Raw genomic sequence first — 16,026 nt, 5'->3', positions numbered from 1 at the left:
CCACCCAACCACCTCACCAAAATTACCATATTTTCTTATTCCATCTAGGATGGCTGACCTCTTGACTGCCAGTGCTCATAGGAAGAGATTTGCCCCTCGTTGCTGTGACCCACCACTTCCTGTAACCTTAGAAACCATCACTAAGCAACCAAACTGTTGGGGAAAATGGCCTGTTTACACAGGCTACTTCCGTGATGGTCAAGTCTATGTTACGCACAGTGGCGACATGGAGTGGCTGCATAAAATGGTAAGACAGTAAGACAGGGTTTAGTATTGAGGTTTCGTCTTTTGGTTGCCATGGCAACAGAGCCTGGTCTCCCTTTCTCAAAATTAAAGAGACAAGAGACTACTCTTCTATTATATTGGACACAACCTCAAAATTGTCCTGTCCTCTGAAGAAAGACGCATTGCTGGGATTATCCCTTTGAGACTATCATTCATAGGTCACAACCTCCAAATTCTTCTGTCTCTAACCAAAGACACATTCCTGAGATCACACCCTTGGAGTTGGAGACTCATTGTCTGGAGGACACAACTTCTAAATTGTCCTGTCCTCTGACTAAATTGTCTACTTTTTATAAATGCGATAATTTTAGGGATTCTTTGGAAAAGGTGCATTATCGCGAAGTCATCCTGAGCATGGTAGAGCCAACTATAGTCGGTACACCGGACAACGTCTTCCAAAGGTCATCAGCAAACGAAGGTAGGATGTGACAAATTACTTTTTTCTGTCCTCGGGTCCAGCTGCTCCTGGCTTGATTCCCTTGCTACAGATAGGTGTCTCTGGTGCTCTCTGATTCAGAGAACAGTAAGGACGCTAGACCTCAGGTGAAAAAAACACAACTCGTTGAAGTTTGTGGTCGGACGTGACGGATCGTATTTCTGTCCTTGTCACAGATGTATTAGTAGAAAAGAATCGAATGATTTTGTCCCAGGTCTAAGAGCTCTAATCTACTGTGGATATTCAAAACAGCCCGAGGTTTGGGAACTATTGGCAGTTCTAGATTTTACCTTACCGTGACCTTTGAAAAAATTTAAAGAAACAAGTTTTATTTTCAATCATTTATTTCAATAAGTTATTTTACAACACTCTTCCAATCCAAACTGATCATCACGACATTACGCTCAACACGTGGGCGTCTTCTCATTCTAAACCTCTTTCGCCTAAAGCACCCCATCCCTATTGTAAATCCAATAACCTTCTTCTTTTTGGCACTATCCCCTTACTTCAAATTGGGTTTTTTATTTTGGTAAAAACTCATTTGGCTTTTTGGGTAGGAACAGACTGTGCCGCAAGCCCCGTTCTCACCAACGAGAAAAAAAAAGATGAAGAAATAATGAGACATGCATGTATGTTAGTTGGGTATCTGTCAAGGATGCTAATTTCTCAGCACCAACAAAATTTTTGTTACAGTTAGTTGCGGTGATAAATGTCAAAAGACAGAATATCTCGCATTTGTTGGGGTCGTCGTAGGTGCCGTGAACAATAAAGCATTGTCACTGGGACTTGCAATAAATATCAAATCCAGGTTTTATATGCAGACAAGTGTGTTTTTATCGCTCATTTGCTGCAGTCCTTTCCGATTATGAGAGGTACGAGGGTATGGCAATAACATTATATTTCACAAAACGGAAAATAAAGAAATCATATAATTTGGGTGCACTGTGTTATTAGCAACTTTTTTCTTACCAAATGGGCGCTGAAAGTGAGATGATATCTGATAATCCATTAGCGCTGTCGCTGTTTTCGCTACGCCTAGTTCCATTATCACAACCAAGTGAATCTTTTTTTCAAGTTCCTGAGTTCTGTTGGTTTGCAAAAATTTTAAAAAGTCAGAAAACTTTAAAAAATTCAGATGTCAATCTTTCTGAATATAATACGATATGCTAAATACTTTCATTAATTAAATGTTAGCTTATTCTGTGTTCGTTCATCTTTGGAAAATTGAGGGAAAAAGAAGAATAATCAGGGCCATGAAATGATACATATTCGCTTCAACTGGTTCTGTAGATATCACCTTGGTAACTGTGACTGTATCGGTGCTAAAAACATTCAGATTCAGTTAGATTCATTTTCAAGAGACTGGATCATTCCCAAGTAAATAATATTAATTGAAATTAACTGACATGCTATAGTTAGTGATACTAGTTTCTTTTCTTGTGAAAGACCACTGTGTATGAAGAACCAGAGCTAAACCTTCCAGAAGTTTAGCCCATTGATCATAGTCATTTTTCACGCAGGGTATTTCAAGGCAAATTGGGTATTTTTGAATCGGTTATACCCGTCGGCATCAAAATGTGCACTTGTCTACCCTATACAACAACGAATTTGAACATAAATTTGTCTTGGCACGAAGTGAAATTCAAATATTTCACAGATCCAATCACGCAAAGTAAGCATGCAAGAATCTATTTGTTTGAAATCCTTGAAGTTATTGAACATTTTGAATACGACCCAATCGATTGTACAAACAAGATTTTCTCTTTATCTGCCCGAATCAGTCCATTTATCTGTCTCGTGTCTCCCAATGTAAAGCTTGTTCCATCCGAAAACCAACCAATCAAAATTGTCCATATTTCTGTCCGTCATCAGTAGTAAGGGCTTGAGTTGTCTGACCAGTTCTCTGAAAAGAATGATAATATTTACAATTATTTCAATTTTGATTGTTGAATTCTTGTCGCACCAGTCGAGTCTTCGTGTTGTATCCTGTGGAGTTGGTAGCTCTGGCAATTCAACCCTTCAGTTCCATGCGACCTTTCGTCTGACAGAAGACGAGTCACACGGTCAATAAACGCAACTGACACCTAACCGTGATAGCTGGTAAAAACACTTATGCACCTTGGAGGAGGAGGAATACTCCTTGGCGAATAACACGCCTGGCCTAGTGTAAACACTGAAGAAGAAAAAAGAAGATCTCAGGGATCCAACAGAATGAAGAAGGCGGTATTTGACTGTCAAAAAAATCTTTATTGTGATTACAACTGTAGCGGCATCTTAAGAATGATATTTGTGTCGGAAATTATTTTGCCATCCGCTGTGCCTTGGGCAATATCACTTGTCCTCGGGCAAATAAAGCATATCGCCCTTGGTTAGGATCCATATTTAATAAATGTTTAATTTCCTGGAACATCCAGTTTGGAATGGCAACAAATTTGCTCTGCAAAAGAACCGACTGTTAAAGCTGAAGCAAATTGTTGCACGCTTCAGGACACTTTGTGGTATCTCAAAAGCAGGCTGTGTTTTTGCCGCCCATAAACTAATGGCCAAGCACAGGATTCAGCCAGCTCGGGTGTTTACTGGGCAATCCAAAACTCCCAATTTTTATAAGCGTTTTGCTGCATGTTCCCTTTAAGGAATAGACATTCGTGTAGTTACAGATTCCGTTTTGACTTTTTTTTGCTGCATGTTCCCTTTAAGGAATAGACATTCGTGTAGTTACAGATTCCGTTTTGACTTTTTTTTGCTGCATGTTTCCTTTAAGGAATAGACATTCGTGTAGTTACAGATTCCGTTTTGACTTTTTACGCTTAGTTTTTAACAAATTGCTACTCACCGTCAAGATCAAAGTTGCTGTTTGGGAACACCCGCTTGGCGACTGGGCGGACGTAGATGCAACGACAATGGCTATTACTTTTGGTCGAAGAGGGGCATGCACTCCACCGTCTTCGGAACATGTTGAATCGGGCACACTGGAGCGGACCGCAACAATTATCGCGCTCAAGGCCGCAGGGACCTCCTTTTAGTATGGCACCGTCGCACTGAAAATACAAAATCGTAGAGAGACTGTGATTTCTATTTCTGGACCACCAGTTATTTTGAATGGCGTACCCCTTTAAAAGAAATCTTGCCTTGAACACCAGGAGAGTAACGACTCTACCAGATGCCTTGGTCCTCTCCCTTGTATCATCTTTAGTACTAGTACATTTGATTGCGATCAGCGTGACCTGGCCCATCAGTACAGTTGTGTCTCCGAAAGAAATAGCGATCCATTTAAAACACGGACATAAAACGTTTTCTAGTTTCTGGGTTGAAAAAACTGTTTTAACCGCTATTATTCATCTAACGGAAATTGCTGTACTTTGTGAAAGTGTTGAAAAGACTTTTTATCGATTGATGCGATGTTTTGATGTTTTCCCTGCACTTTGTTTCATTTCACTAATTCATGCCTCAGTCAATGTAATCCTTGTACCCCCTTGGTCTTGCTATCGACACTCCGTTAACACTTTGCATTTTTCCTTACGAACTGAAAGTGAATTTCCATCCTGTAAGTAAAGTTTGTTTATTATAGTGTCACCCCTAATGAAAGGGCCAGCCAGCTTTTTGGCTTATGAGACACTCTTCACTTCCAAACTCCTATCTCTAATGCCAGGCGCCTGGCGAGAAGGCAGTTTGTACCCTATATTTAACTAGCTGGCGGCTAACCAACCGGCCGCATCGGAAAGAGGTTACCAGCGGGCCTCGAACCTTCGACCTTCCGTTCACGAGGCGGGCGCCTTAACCACTAGGCCATCGAGATCCTGTAGAGAGATATACAAATTTTATACCTAGTTTCAGCGAAGTTGCATGGATGGTAACTGTGCTACAGCATTGTGTATAACCGCATTTGACCCACAATTAAATACCAACGGTGAACCAAAGGGTTAAAATAATTGTTATGCAGTTTCCCTCCCACACTCCAGTTCACTTAAAGCGGCAATCGTGACTTTCAACTCCGTCATAATTAGCGGGGAAGAAGTCACCCACGTTTCGTCAAAATCCAAAGTTCTGAGTCTTGTTTCCGTGGACGCTCAACGGAAACTTAATTTCACGTAAATGGAAAGAAGGCGTGTTGGAGAACTATCGTAAATTGAATTTAACCATTGTGGATTTAACCATTGCAGTTCAAATTCATTCTGCAGAGGTCTCTTGAATTTGTGTTTCATTAGTGTCGCCATTGAAATTGAAACAACATTGTGGAATTAGGTTCCTGTTTGCAATTTACCAAGTTTTTCCAGGGTGATTTTTATATAGTTGATTGGGTGGTGATGCTCAAAATTACCGTGTTGTTGATAGATGATAATCAGAAACAAGATTGGACTAATTGTTACATAGTGGTGTGTTCTGTTGATTTTTGAGAGCATTGCATTTAGAGTAAAGCTTTTTTAGCTCACCGTTCAGGGGAGCTTATATGATACCGTGGCGTACGTCGTCGTCGTCCGTCATCGTCGTCCATTGTCGTCGTCGTCGTCCGTCGTTAACTTTTGACAAAAGAGTGGCACGTTTCTTAACCACTTGACCCACAAGGTTCATACTTGGTGTGTGGGTACACCTAGGCAAGACCTTCTTTCAGAATGAAAATAAGCGCAATTTGACTGCTTGTCTGCCATATAGGTGGTGCTCTTTGAAAACCTATTTTTCTACTATCTAAGAGTTGAAACACTTTCCAAAAAATAGGTTTCATATGAAACATGCGAATAACAGACTCATTGTGGGAATAATGACTTTATTTCTATAAATAATGCACTGTAAACAATCCATCTTTTTTCACGGCCTGAGAGGTCATTCACAAAGACCGATCACCTTAATGAAAGAAGTTTTAAAAGCTCTTCCTTGCCCAGAAGTGGCCTCGGCTACCAACACAAGAGGATTTCAAGTGTGGAAACGCGTATTCGAGAGTACCAGAGGGTTGAAGGAAAGTTTTGGTCATAGTTGCTTTGTTTGCCGAGTGATGCTGTTTTCAGTAGATAAAGCAGATCGCCGCATCAAACATTTGCGGTGTAAACAATTCATCTCTTTTCACAGCTTGATAGATTATTCAGGATGACCGATCACCTCGGTGAAGGAAATTCTGAAAGAGACACATGCCATGTTTACTCTTCTTTGCCAACAAGACGAGTGGCCTCTTCTCTCAAGAGAAGAGGATTTCAAATGTGGAAAGGAGTACTTAAGAGTGTGACATTTAGAGTGTTAAATGAAATGTTGATGTTTTAGAAAATGTGGTACAACAAATCTTCGGTGGGCATTGTATAGTAGGCATATGACATCAGTTGATGAGCAGTTGCAAGGATCTAGAACAGTTCTTCTGTGGTATTCATGCAATTGGATGTCAACCCACAGATGGTTAAAGTAGAGTGGCCATGTTCGCCTCAACTCCCACCACAAGAGGCTCTCCAGTGCGGGAAGGGTTTCAAGTGGGCAGTGCCTATACACATGTCACGCCTAATAACCAACAGTGTAAATCACTTGGAGGATGTTTCTGTGACAGATTTCGCAGTGAGTGGCCTATCCATTTATTTCTAGCAGGTGGTCGTTTCTCAGTCTCCTTAGACTTGATCACATTTTCAAATGTCCTGTACTGTAAAGCACAAGATTTTTTTCTGGAAACTTTTGAAAAACCTTCGATTTTCAATAATGTTTTGTCGGAACATGACGTTTCTTTTGGTTTTCCCAATAAACAAAAATGATGATTTGCAATATTTTCCCAATAAAAAAAATGATAATTTAAATATTTTCCCAATAAAAAAAATGATAATTTAAATATTTTCCCAATAAAAAAATGATGATTTGCAATATTTTCCCAATAAAAAAAATGATAATTTAAATATTTTCCCAATAAAAAAATGATGATTTGCAATTTTTTCCCAATAAAAAAAATGATGATTTGCAATATTTTCCCAATAAAAAATTATGATTTGCAATATTTTCCCAATAAAAAATGATGATTTGCAATATTTTCCTAATAAAAAATGATGATTTGCAATATTTTCCCAATAAAAAAATGATGATTTGCAATATTTTCCCAATAAAAAATGATGATTTGCAATATTTTCCCAATAAAAAAAATGATGATTTGCAATATTTTCCCAATAAAAAAAATGATGATTTGCAATATTTTCCCAATAAAAAAAATGATGATTTGCAATATTTTCCCAATAAAAAAAGATGATTTGCAATATTTTCCCAATAAAAAAATGATGATTTGCAATATTTTCCCAATAAAAAAAATGATGATTTGCAATATTTTCCCAATAAAAAATTATGATTTGCAATATTTTCCCAATAAAAAATGATGATTTGCAATATTTTCCCAATAAAAAAATGATGATTTGCAATATTTTCCTAATAAAAAAAAATGATGATTTGCAATATTTTCCCAATAAAAAATTATGATTTGCAATATTTTCCCAATAAAAAATGATGATTTGCAATATTTTCCCAATAAAAAAATGATGATTTGCAATATTTTCCCAATAAAAAAAATGATGATTTGCAATATTTTCCTAATAAAAAAAAATGATGATTTGCAATATTTTCCCAATAAAAAATTATGATTTGCAATATTTTCCCAATAAAAAAATGATGATTTGCAATATTTTCCCAATAAAAAATGATGATTTGCAATTTTTTCCCAATAAAAAATGATGATTTGCAATTTTTTCCCAATAAAAAATGATGATTTGCAATATTTTCCCAATAAAAAATTATGATTTGCAATATTTTCCCAATAAAAAAATGATGATTTGCAATATTTTCCCAATAAAAAATGATGATTTGCAATATTTTCCTAATAAAAAAAAATGATGATTTGCAATATTTTCCCAATAAAAAATGATGATTTGCAATATTTTCCCAATAAAAAAATGATGATTTGCAATATTTTCCCAATAAAAAAAATGATGATTTGCAATATTTTCCCAATAAAAAAATGATGATTTGCAATATTTTCCCAATAAAAAATGATGATTTGCAATATTTTCCCAATAAAAATTGATGATTTGCAATATTTTCCTAATAAAAAAAATGATGATTTGCAATATTTTCCTAATGGTGTAATGTCGTGCGTGACTAACCCACCCTCACTTTTAAAGTGAGTACCAATTATTTCTCGGAGTTGATTGCAGATTAAAATCTTACGTGCGCATTATTCATTAGTAAATACATAACAACCGTTACTTCATTTAATTGGTTCGTGATTCGTGTAATTTGGCATGGTGATGACTTTCAATGAATATAAGGCAACTTCGTGACGATTGAATACATCATGGACACTTTCACCACTTTCACTACCTTCAAAATAAACCATAGATAGCCAGTTGTAGTGGTCTAAAAATATAATGGTTTACTGAATTATCAATTAGGAGTAGGAGTTTAAGAGAAGCCCACCATTTTTTCAAAGACGCAGTTCATCACTTAAGAGTTGAAACAAAATTGAAAGAGCTTCAAAGTTTCAGAAATAAAATAGTTTACAGATGTACAGGAGAAAAACAAACGGATATTAACACGCCTACTCCTTTAAGATCATGAAACAATTTTCCCCATTATGTTTACCATTCACTGGCAGAGTCAGTCTTTGATAAAGTGAGACCACAGCTGGGGAGGATATCAATGAGCTATCAATCTTTCTTTCAGTGTAATTGTTTTGATGACGATGTTACGTCTATGAAAGCAGAAGAGAGAATTCATTGAGCTCCATAGAGAGGTGTCCTCATTAGAGAGGGCAAATTGAAAGTAAACTACCAATTTGGGACCTAAACTAGTGTCCTCAATAGAGTGGTTATCCTTATTGGAGAGGAGTCCTTTAAGGGAGGTTCCACTGTTTTTTAAACCGCTTTTGAGTCATATGGTGGTGAAACTTGTCAAGGATTCTGAAGATATAGTTGGTAAAATCAAGATACCTAAATATCAATGCGCAATAATAGGATCTGATAGACCTTGAAATGATTCAAAGCCAAATAACATTTGACGTCATCTTCGTGTCATCTCGGAACTATTTGGGCATTTCCAGAAGGTCATCGGTATATTTTGGGAACTTTCCTGATGCCGAGAATATCTGCTTGACTGTATTGGATACATCATTAGCCACGTCACTCTCGTAGCTACTTTGTGAGGCCTATGTTGTCTGATCATTTATAGAATAAAAGGACAGTTTTTCAAAAGTTAAAGTTTCACGGTTTCTGCAGACGTCTTTGTCTCTATCACATCTTCAGATGTTCTTCGTTTGAGTAGGAATCTCGCAGTTGGGGTTCAGTTCAAACGAAAACCTGCTCCGATTCTATCACGCTTCAAAGTAAACATCGGCATTTGTATGTCATCCCAAAGGTTGTTTATAATACTTGCGGGTGCTTCAAGCCCCTGTGCAATGATTCTGGTAGCTGCAACGTAAGAATCATCATTGCTGTGATCAATATAGCACAGTGATTATCAGTTTCACCTGCAATGCACTGTTTTGCAAGTGAAAAATCCAGGATTCGTGGACTTTTGCAAGAATGTCTGCAGGGGTTGGCAAGGAGTGTCCTTTTCAACAACAGCAACAACAATATTGAGTGCCTCGCCTCTGTGCGGAGGTTGTAATGCCCACTATTCCTTCTTTGAACATAATTTGGGATAATATGATAATTGCTGCCCTTGTGTGGTCATCTGATGGTGGCATATTATAAAATTACCAATCAACATTGTGTCAGTTGCAACACAGGACACACATCAATCTGAAATTACAATATCGCTACCAGCGGGTCGTCTTTAAAAGTTTCTTTTATTCTACAGCAACAAATCAGACTTAGCACTGTTGTTAGCAAATTAGAAACAGGCGGAATTTAGGGAAGCTGTTAGCTGAGACAGCATGTAGCATCTGTCTAATCAGTTTACAGGTCTACACATCCCCACGTCAGTGTCTGCTTTTTGGCTTGAAGGCTTCAAGTAGACACCTTTAATTAATTCTGTCTTTGATTTTATCCTACTCCTCCTTTAAATGCATAGGATGACGTAGAATTTAGACCTAGAACTTCGTGGTCAAGATGCTTTAATTAAGTCTTAAGGCCCCTGTAGGGTTGTCCATAATATTGTACTGTTATAGAATGGTGAGACGCATTGACATCATTAATGATTTCTAAGTCTTGACTCAATGTGGTACTGAGGCCAACTTGTGCATTGCAAGCCCATTAAATCTCCCATGCCAGACATCCGTCTTCTTGAAGGTGAGAAGTCTCCACTGGTAAGGACATGTTGTCCATATGGAAGAAGACAGACTATCAAAGAAGCTGTTGAACTGCCCGTGGCAAGTTGGGGGCAAGAGAAGAAGGGGTAGGACATTTGTCATATGGCTTGGTGCAGTGAAGCGAGATGGTAGGGCAGCTGAGTTTGGTGAAGACTTGATGGAAGCTGTCAGTGACAGAAGACAGTGGCAAAGACCCCTAGCACTTTTGATGGCTTAAACCATCATGTTGTACTTTGCACCACTTGACATCAACGACATTTGACATCTCCTGCTCCGCATGTATATTTGATGGCTGGCCTTCCCTTGGGAGGATGACTGTTTTAAATGTACCAGGTTCCTCGGAAGTGCCTCAGACTATCAATCAGCTCCTAGAGTTAGGATCTGAACCTAAAAGCACCCTGAGGTAGATGTCAGCAAGATCATGTCACAGACTGGGCTGTCGACCTCACTAAATTTCATTCATAAGTGTTTTGTCTGCATCATTTTGGGCTCTGGAGCGTTAAGTACTGGTAAGATTTCTCTCAGGTATAACTTATATACTTCAAGAGGCGGCGCATGGTGGCAAGCAGGGGAATTATCCTCCTGGCTAATTAAATCCCACACCCAGGTTGTCCCTTTAACAGCATATAAATAATACCCTGCAGTTACTAGTCTCTGACATTCGTTGAGAAGTTGCAAGAAGTCACTTTTAAAGGGAGATGTTTTGGATTTTTTTATAAGCTACAGAATCCTTAGAAATGTTTCTCTCTTGCTTTTTCAGGTGTTAGTTTCTAACTTTGATTGTCAAGTTACAAAATCCTGGGAAAAGATAGCTTATTGTGGCAGTTTCCTGTTATGCCTTTATCTGTTTCTCTGTTATTTATACCAAAACTTTTCAGTATCGGTGCTGACTACAAAAGTCCCCGGGGAAATTAAGATGGATTCATATTTCATTTCCAGCTTGTTTTTCACCCTTGTGAGCCAATGATATATGATATATGATATATTTATAAGACAAAACCGTATCGTGAATGTCAGAAATGCATTTGGTCTATGTAATTTAGCCTGAAATATTGGGTACAAAATCTCATTTTCTCGTTAAAAAGATTATTTTCTCACTTTCGAGAAGACATGAGACACTCATAATTTTAACCCTCGGGCCTTTGAAGTTTTGACTTACTGTTGTGAAGCTGTTAAATTTGATTAAATCCACCCTGAGAATCAATTCCGCAGCTTGCTGAGAATCGGGTGGGCCTTCCAACTTGCCGAGCTGGCCTGTCATGGGAAGGGAGAAAGATTGTCGGTACCATTGGAAGAGCCGTGTTGTTGGACGGTATAGAGTCGAGCACTTAACCGAATAATGTCAAAAATGTCAAGTAGTGAAGTGGTTAACTGTTAGAGGATAATATCCTCCCATCTTATTGGTTCCAAACAGGGTCTACATATGACTCCACCCTTGGGCATGTTTCCGACATAAGGGAGTAAGTATATATCGAGTGGAATTGCCTGATAACTCAGGATAGTATTACCCGAGACCCTGGGGTATACAATACTCCTTTTATTTTTATTCCACAGATAGGGTAACCGCAGTAACACAAGCCTTTCTGGACTTTTTGCGTAAACCAGATACTAAAAGTCATGGATGAGAACTCCATTATATTGGTGATTCCAATCTGGGCAATTGGCCATGACAAATTTGAAAAACTGTCCATCAACTACATGTCTTTATAGATTTGATGGATGAAATATTAACGATCGAATTTCATGAGACTTTTTCGATAACAAGTCCATTATAATGTTTAGTTTGCATGTTTTCCACCAATCTTAACAATACTCCATAGAAACGCTTTCAATTTTCACCAATTTCTTTTCACACTCAATGTGCCGTATTTCATTTGTGAATCTCGTTGACGACAGAGTATGCAATACGGCAATCCAATATTGACTCTATAATTGGCTTGTTGGCCGCTGGCTCTCCGATATTTACGCAAGTTTTCTTTTCGATAAATATTCATCAGCGGCCGTTGATATCAATCGTGTGGCGTAGGAGTGTGACATCGTCATTCGGATGTTTGAGAGTCCGGACTTAGAAAATGTCAGAAATGTAACATTTACCTAAGTATTCATTTATGAAGCATGGTACAAGTGGGACAATAAGAAAGTACATGTCTTTATCTTTCAAGGGATCCAGTTTGAAGAGTGTGCTCTGCTTTCAACCTTGATTATAGGGAATAGACTGAGAAGAATCTCAGTTTATTGGCTCAATATGATAGTTATAAAGAGCCAAGAATTTGATAGTTTCAACCAAACAGTTATCCAGAGATTTGGATCTGTGTCTGTCTGGGATTGGCACACAGGCTCATTAGTTTAATATAGCAATTGGTGTATCGTGGAGCTATGAGGCTGTTCAAACAGCTCAATTTTTATTTACTAATTATGAGTTCGAGCAATTAATCCAGAAACAACGGTGTCAATTGACAATGTTGGTGAAGTTGAACTGTTCACACAGTGTCAAAGGAATTAACACCATTACTTAACCTTTCACTATTGGTGTACAGATGATAACCTCGACCATAGTTGATACCACACTGTCAACCCAGAACTTTAAATTACAAACTGCTACAAGAATTATTGCGAATTATAGTTTTATTGAAAAACGTGTGTGGCCATATTGACATTTTTGTCACTATTCTCAAAAACTATTGGAAATGGATATATGTGAGGTGTTTTGGCAGCTACCATTTGTCAATGGAGCATCTCACACGACTGGTTTTCTAACGCATGATGGTTTTTTATTGACCATCTGTTTAGTAATTGACCTTGATATTCTGATGATTGTTTCAAGAACCAGTCAATAATTACCCTGGAAAATCAGTTCAACAACTGACCAAAACCAAGTGTATTAAGTGTTTTGTTCAGACCACTCCTAAATAGTGTTATTGGAAGAAGGAAAATGTCGTTCTGTGTCGACATTTTTTATTTTCTCTTTAGTTTTTCATCAGGCTTGTGGGATCATAAAAAGGGTGTCAAACATATTGGAAACAGATAGGGAAGGTGTTTTTCAACTTTTTATTTGTAGATGGATCATAAGATGTTTATTCCCACCAGGCATTTATCCGATCACTGCTGCCCTGATTGACCTTCCGTTGATCCTAGTTGAAGGTCAGATGACTTGATCGAACTTTAGATACAAGGGTGGCAAAGAGCGAGGAGATTTTGATGACAATGATACGAGGTTGATGATGCCCATTTGAGTAGGTAGCACTCGGCTGGCGTTACTTATCAGCTTAGCCGGGAAATATGATGTATGTTTTGGAAGGTCAGATATATTTGTTGTGTTTAAGCTAGACTGAAATGTCCCACTTGCAATCCAAAAGTCTAGAAAGTTGTTGGGTGGAATTCCAATGTCTAGTGGTAAGGTTTATCGATCATAATGAAATTTGAACTTAACGGGTTAAATAAAGTAAAATAGTTCAAATACGCATTCTCTTACAGCTGGTTCCCAGCGGTGTTTCGATTTTTCTATTCGTTTGTTCAGTAAATGGAAATGATGATGGTTGCTCTTGCCTGATCCAGCTCTAAAAGCTTCTCACCTACTCCCGTAATTTTCTGCCGATGTTCTATTTTTTTCTCGCGATGTTGGTTTTTTTCTCGCGCCCCAATCAAATTATGCCCTCTGTTTGGAAGACTGCTGGTGAATGAACCATTGTGTGGTTCGTAATCCGCATTGTGGTGAAAATAATAATCCCAGAAAGCCTGCAGATGCTTTTCTTCGAGGGTCTGATAGTGTTGCCTGTTTTTTCTTCTTTATCTTTTTGCTTTCTCTTCAATTAGTTGTTGTCTTTTCGAGAAAGTCAGAACATAGGAACACGGAAAAGGTTTCTGTTTAAAACTCTATAACAAAAATGGCCTATAACTAAGGAATCTATGTAGATTTTTAAAACATTTCGACAACATTTCAGGCCAGTTGAGATCACCAAGTAATTGCCTAGCCTCGTGTCTTCCGTTGCTGTTCCGTTGTGCACTTTCTGTTTTGTTTGCATTTGCTGCGACAGATTTGTCTTTCAGGATAGAAGTCTTATAAGATATTGACATTGTGTGCCAAATCCACACGGATACCCAGATTAATGGTAAAAACATCGCCATCTTTTGTCACGGGGTGCCTAGCATTATGATACGAGGCAACGTTATGTTTTTACAAGCAGTTGGTGTTGGCAATATTCACGCCTGTTGTGCTGTTCTGTTTGCAGAGTTCGAATTCTCGCATTTAGTGTTTTTATGTCATTTATCATGGCATTATGATGGCTTTATCATCACTTTTAGTTAACGCGTTCATTCTTCTTTTCGTAAGGGAAATAGGCGCTTTTTCAGCTTTAAACACAAGACAGAGGACATTATGGTTCGGTTTTTATGACCTCTAAGGAGGAAAAATTACTATGAAAAATACTCCAATACTGAAATGGTAATCTTACATGATAAGGTGATAGGTTCAGTTGACCTACATGTATGCCGTTATAGACATTAAAGAGACATGTATGTATGCTGTTATGAAATTTTTTTTTAGGAAAGCCATTGAAAAATGCCAAAAGTATGCCTTGGTAATGAAATAGTGACATAAATAAGCATAAGCTCCACTGACCTATACATTTATAGAATTTTAATTCAGGGAATGGCTTGTATATCACTCCATGATATTATGGGAATTCATGGGATTGATGTGGCCCATATTTGTAACTTGGTGACTGTACACAATTTTTGGATAGCTGTTAAATGTTGAGTAGAAAAAAACTGCAAAATGTCAATATATATCTGGCTGATTGATATAATGATAGTTTCTGATTTGGATGTGTCTAAATTATAAAATGAATCACACTTGTAATCTGGGTTGATCTGTAGCTCTTGTTGGGCATGAAATGTCACTTGCGTGGCTTGTGGAATATGGGAAAGTCAATTGCAATTAAAAATGTGGAGATGATCTAATGAGAATGTCAAAAATAACTGTCAGGTGTCATAACGATGAGTTGTGATATAATCTCTTGCCCTTCTGTTACGTAAAGTTCACAGCGCATAACGACATAATTAACACCCCTACCCAGATTATATTTCCCAGTAGTAAAATTCCAACAATTCCTTCCCACAGGCCACGGCAAACCAATGCTCCTGATCAAAGCTAATTGCATGGTGCTCTGTTTTGCACAGTGTAATATTAAAGCTATCTTGTCTCCTGATCAAAGCTAATCACATGGTGCTCTGTTTTCCACAGTGTGATATTAAAGCTGTCTTGTCTTTCATAGACTTTGCCAAAGGGCCTCATGAGAGTGAACTTCTGACAACATGAATAAAACCAAGAAAGATACTCACCACGCCGGCCTCTGAATCCTCCGATGAAGCCTGCCGTAATTCTCTGAGATAAAAGTCTGCCAGGTCTGCTGAGCTTAGTCCAATTAAAATTGTAACTAATAAAACGCCCACTATTATATTCGAGTGTAGTTTGTCCATTGACGGTGAGCAGGACCTCCCTGAAACCATGGTGGTGGTGGAAAAGTTTTGCGGAATGTGGGAGGAAAATGCAAAAAAAGTTTTCAGGTTTTAATCCGCAGTTGTTTTTTTCCTCCAGTTGTCAGTTTTTGAAACAATCCGGTTTGAAGTTCGAAAGAGTCAGCAAAAAAGCAACAAACTCTAGTTTGCAGCAAATTTCCTTGAAAGGGGTTTTAGAATCCTATGAAGATGGTTCTTCTGCCTGTACTCATCAAACTCACTGCTATATCTCCCTTTTGCTCAGTTGTTTAACTTTTGCAAGTATTGTTGTCAACTCTGCAGCAAGTGAGTGTATATCCCAATCCCAAGTGGCAGTGACTGAGTCAGGAAGCTGCCCTTTATGTCAGCCAGCCCTCTTGTGGCATTTTGGTGCACTAACTGTCTCTGACTGATCGTGTGGTGATTGTCTGCGAGGGAAGAGAGGATCATCAGTGGGATGGTGAATGATTCATGGTTGTTTTTGTTGTTGGGTTGTGATTTTGGTCATCTTCAGAAGACATTTGAAAATATGTCACTGATCCTTGCGGGCAGTAAA

The 16,026-nt window shown here is 38.1% G+C and overlaps 2 protein-coding genes across 2 annotated transcripts in view; one reads left to right on the top strand and one right to left on the bottom strand.

Moving 5' to 3' along the window:
* The window catches only part of LOC135503246 (tRNA-splicing endonuclease subunit Sen2-like), a 32,440-nt gene that overhangs the window by 5,364 nt on the left and 11,050 nt on the right, over nt 1–16,026 (top strand). The window contains exons 2-3 of the mRNA XM_064796723.1: nt 49–247; nt 597–703. Coding sequence (XP_064652793.1) covers nt 50–247; nt 597–703 — 305 coding nt within the window. The 5' untranslated portion in view covers nt 49. The remainder of the gene's footprint in view (nt 1–48; nt 248–596; nt 704–16,026) is intronic.
* LOC135503247 (uncharacterized) lies at nt 1,068–15,829 on the bottom strand. The gene is made up of 3 exons (XM_064796724.1): nt 15,315–15,829; nt 3,555–3,759; nt 1,068–2,624 (listed from the first exon to the last, which is right to left on the bottom strand). Exons 1-3 carry the CDS (start codon nt 15,480–15,482, stop codon nt 2,590–2,592), a joined length of 408 nt encoding a protein of 135 aa, XP_064652794.1. The 5' UTR covers nt 15,483–15,829; the 3' UTR covers nt 1,068–2,589.

Source organism: Lineus longissimus, chromosome 19 (genome assembly GCF_910592395.1).
Source record: "Lineus longissimus chromosome 19, tnLinLong1.2, whole genome shotgun sequence".
NCBI lineage: Eukaryota > Metazoa > Nemertea > Pilidiophora > Heteronemertea > Lineidae > Lineus > Lineus longissimus.
This window is presented reverse-complemented; position numbering and strand designations above follow the sequence as displayed.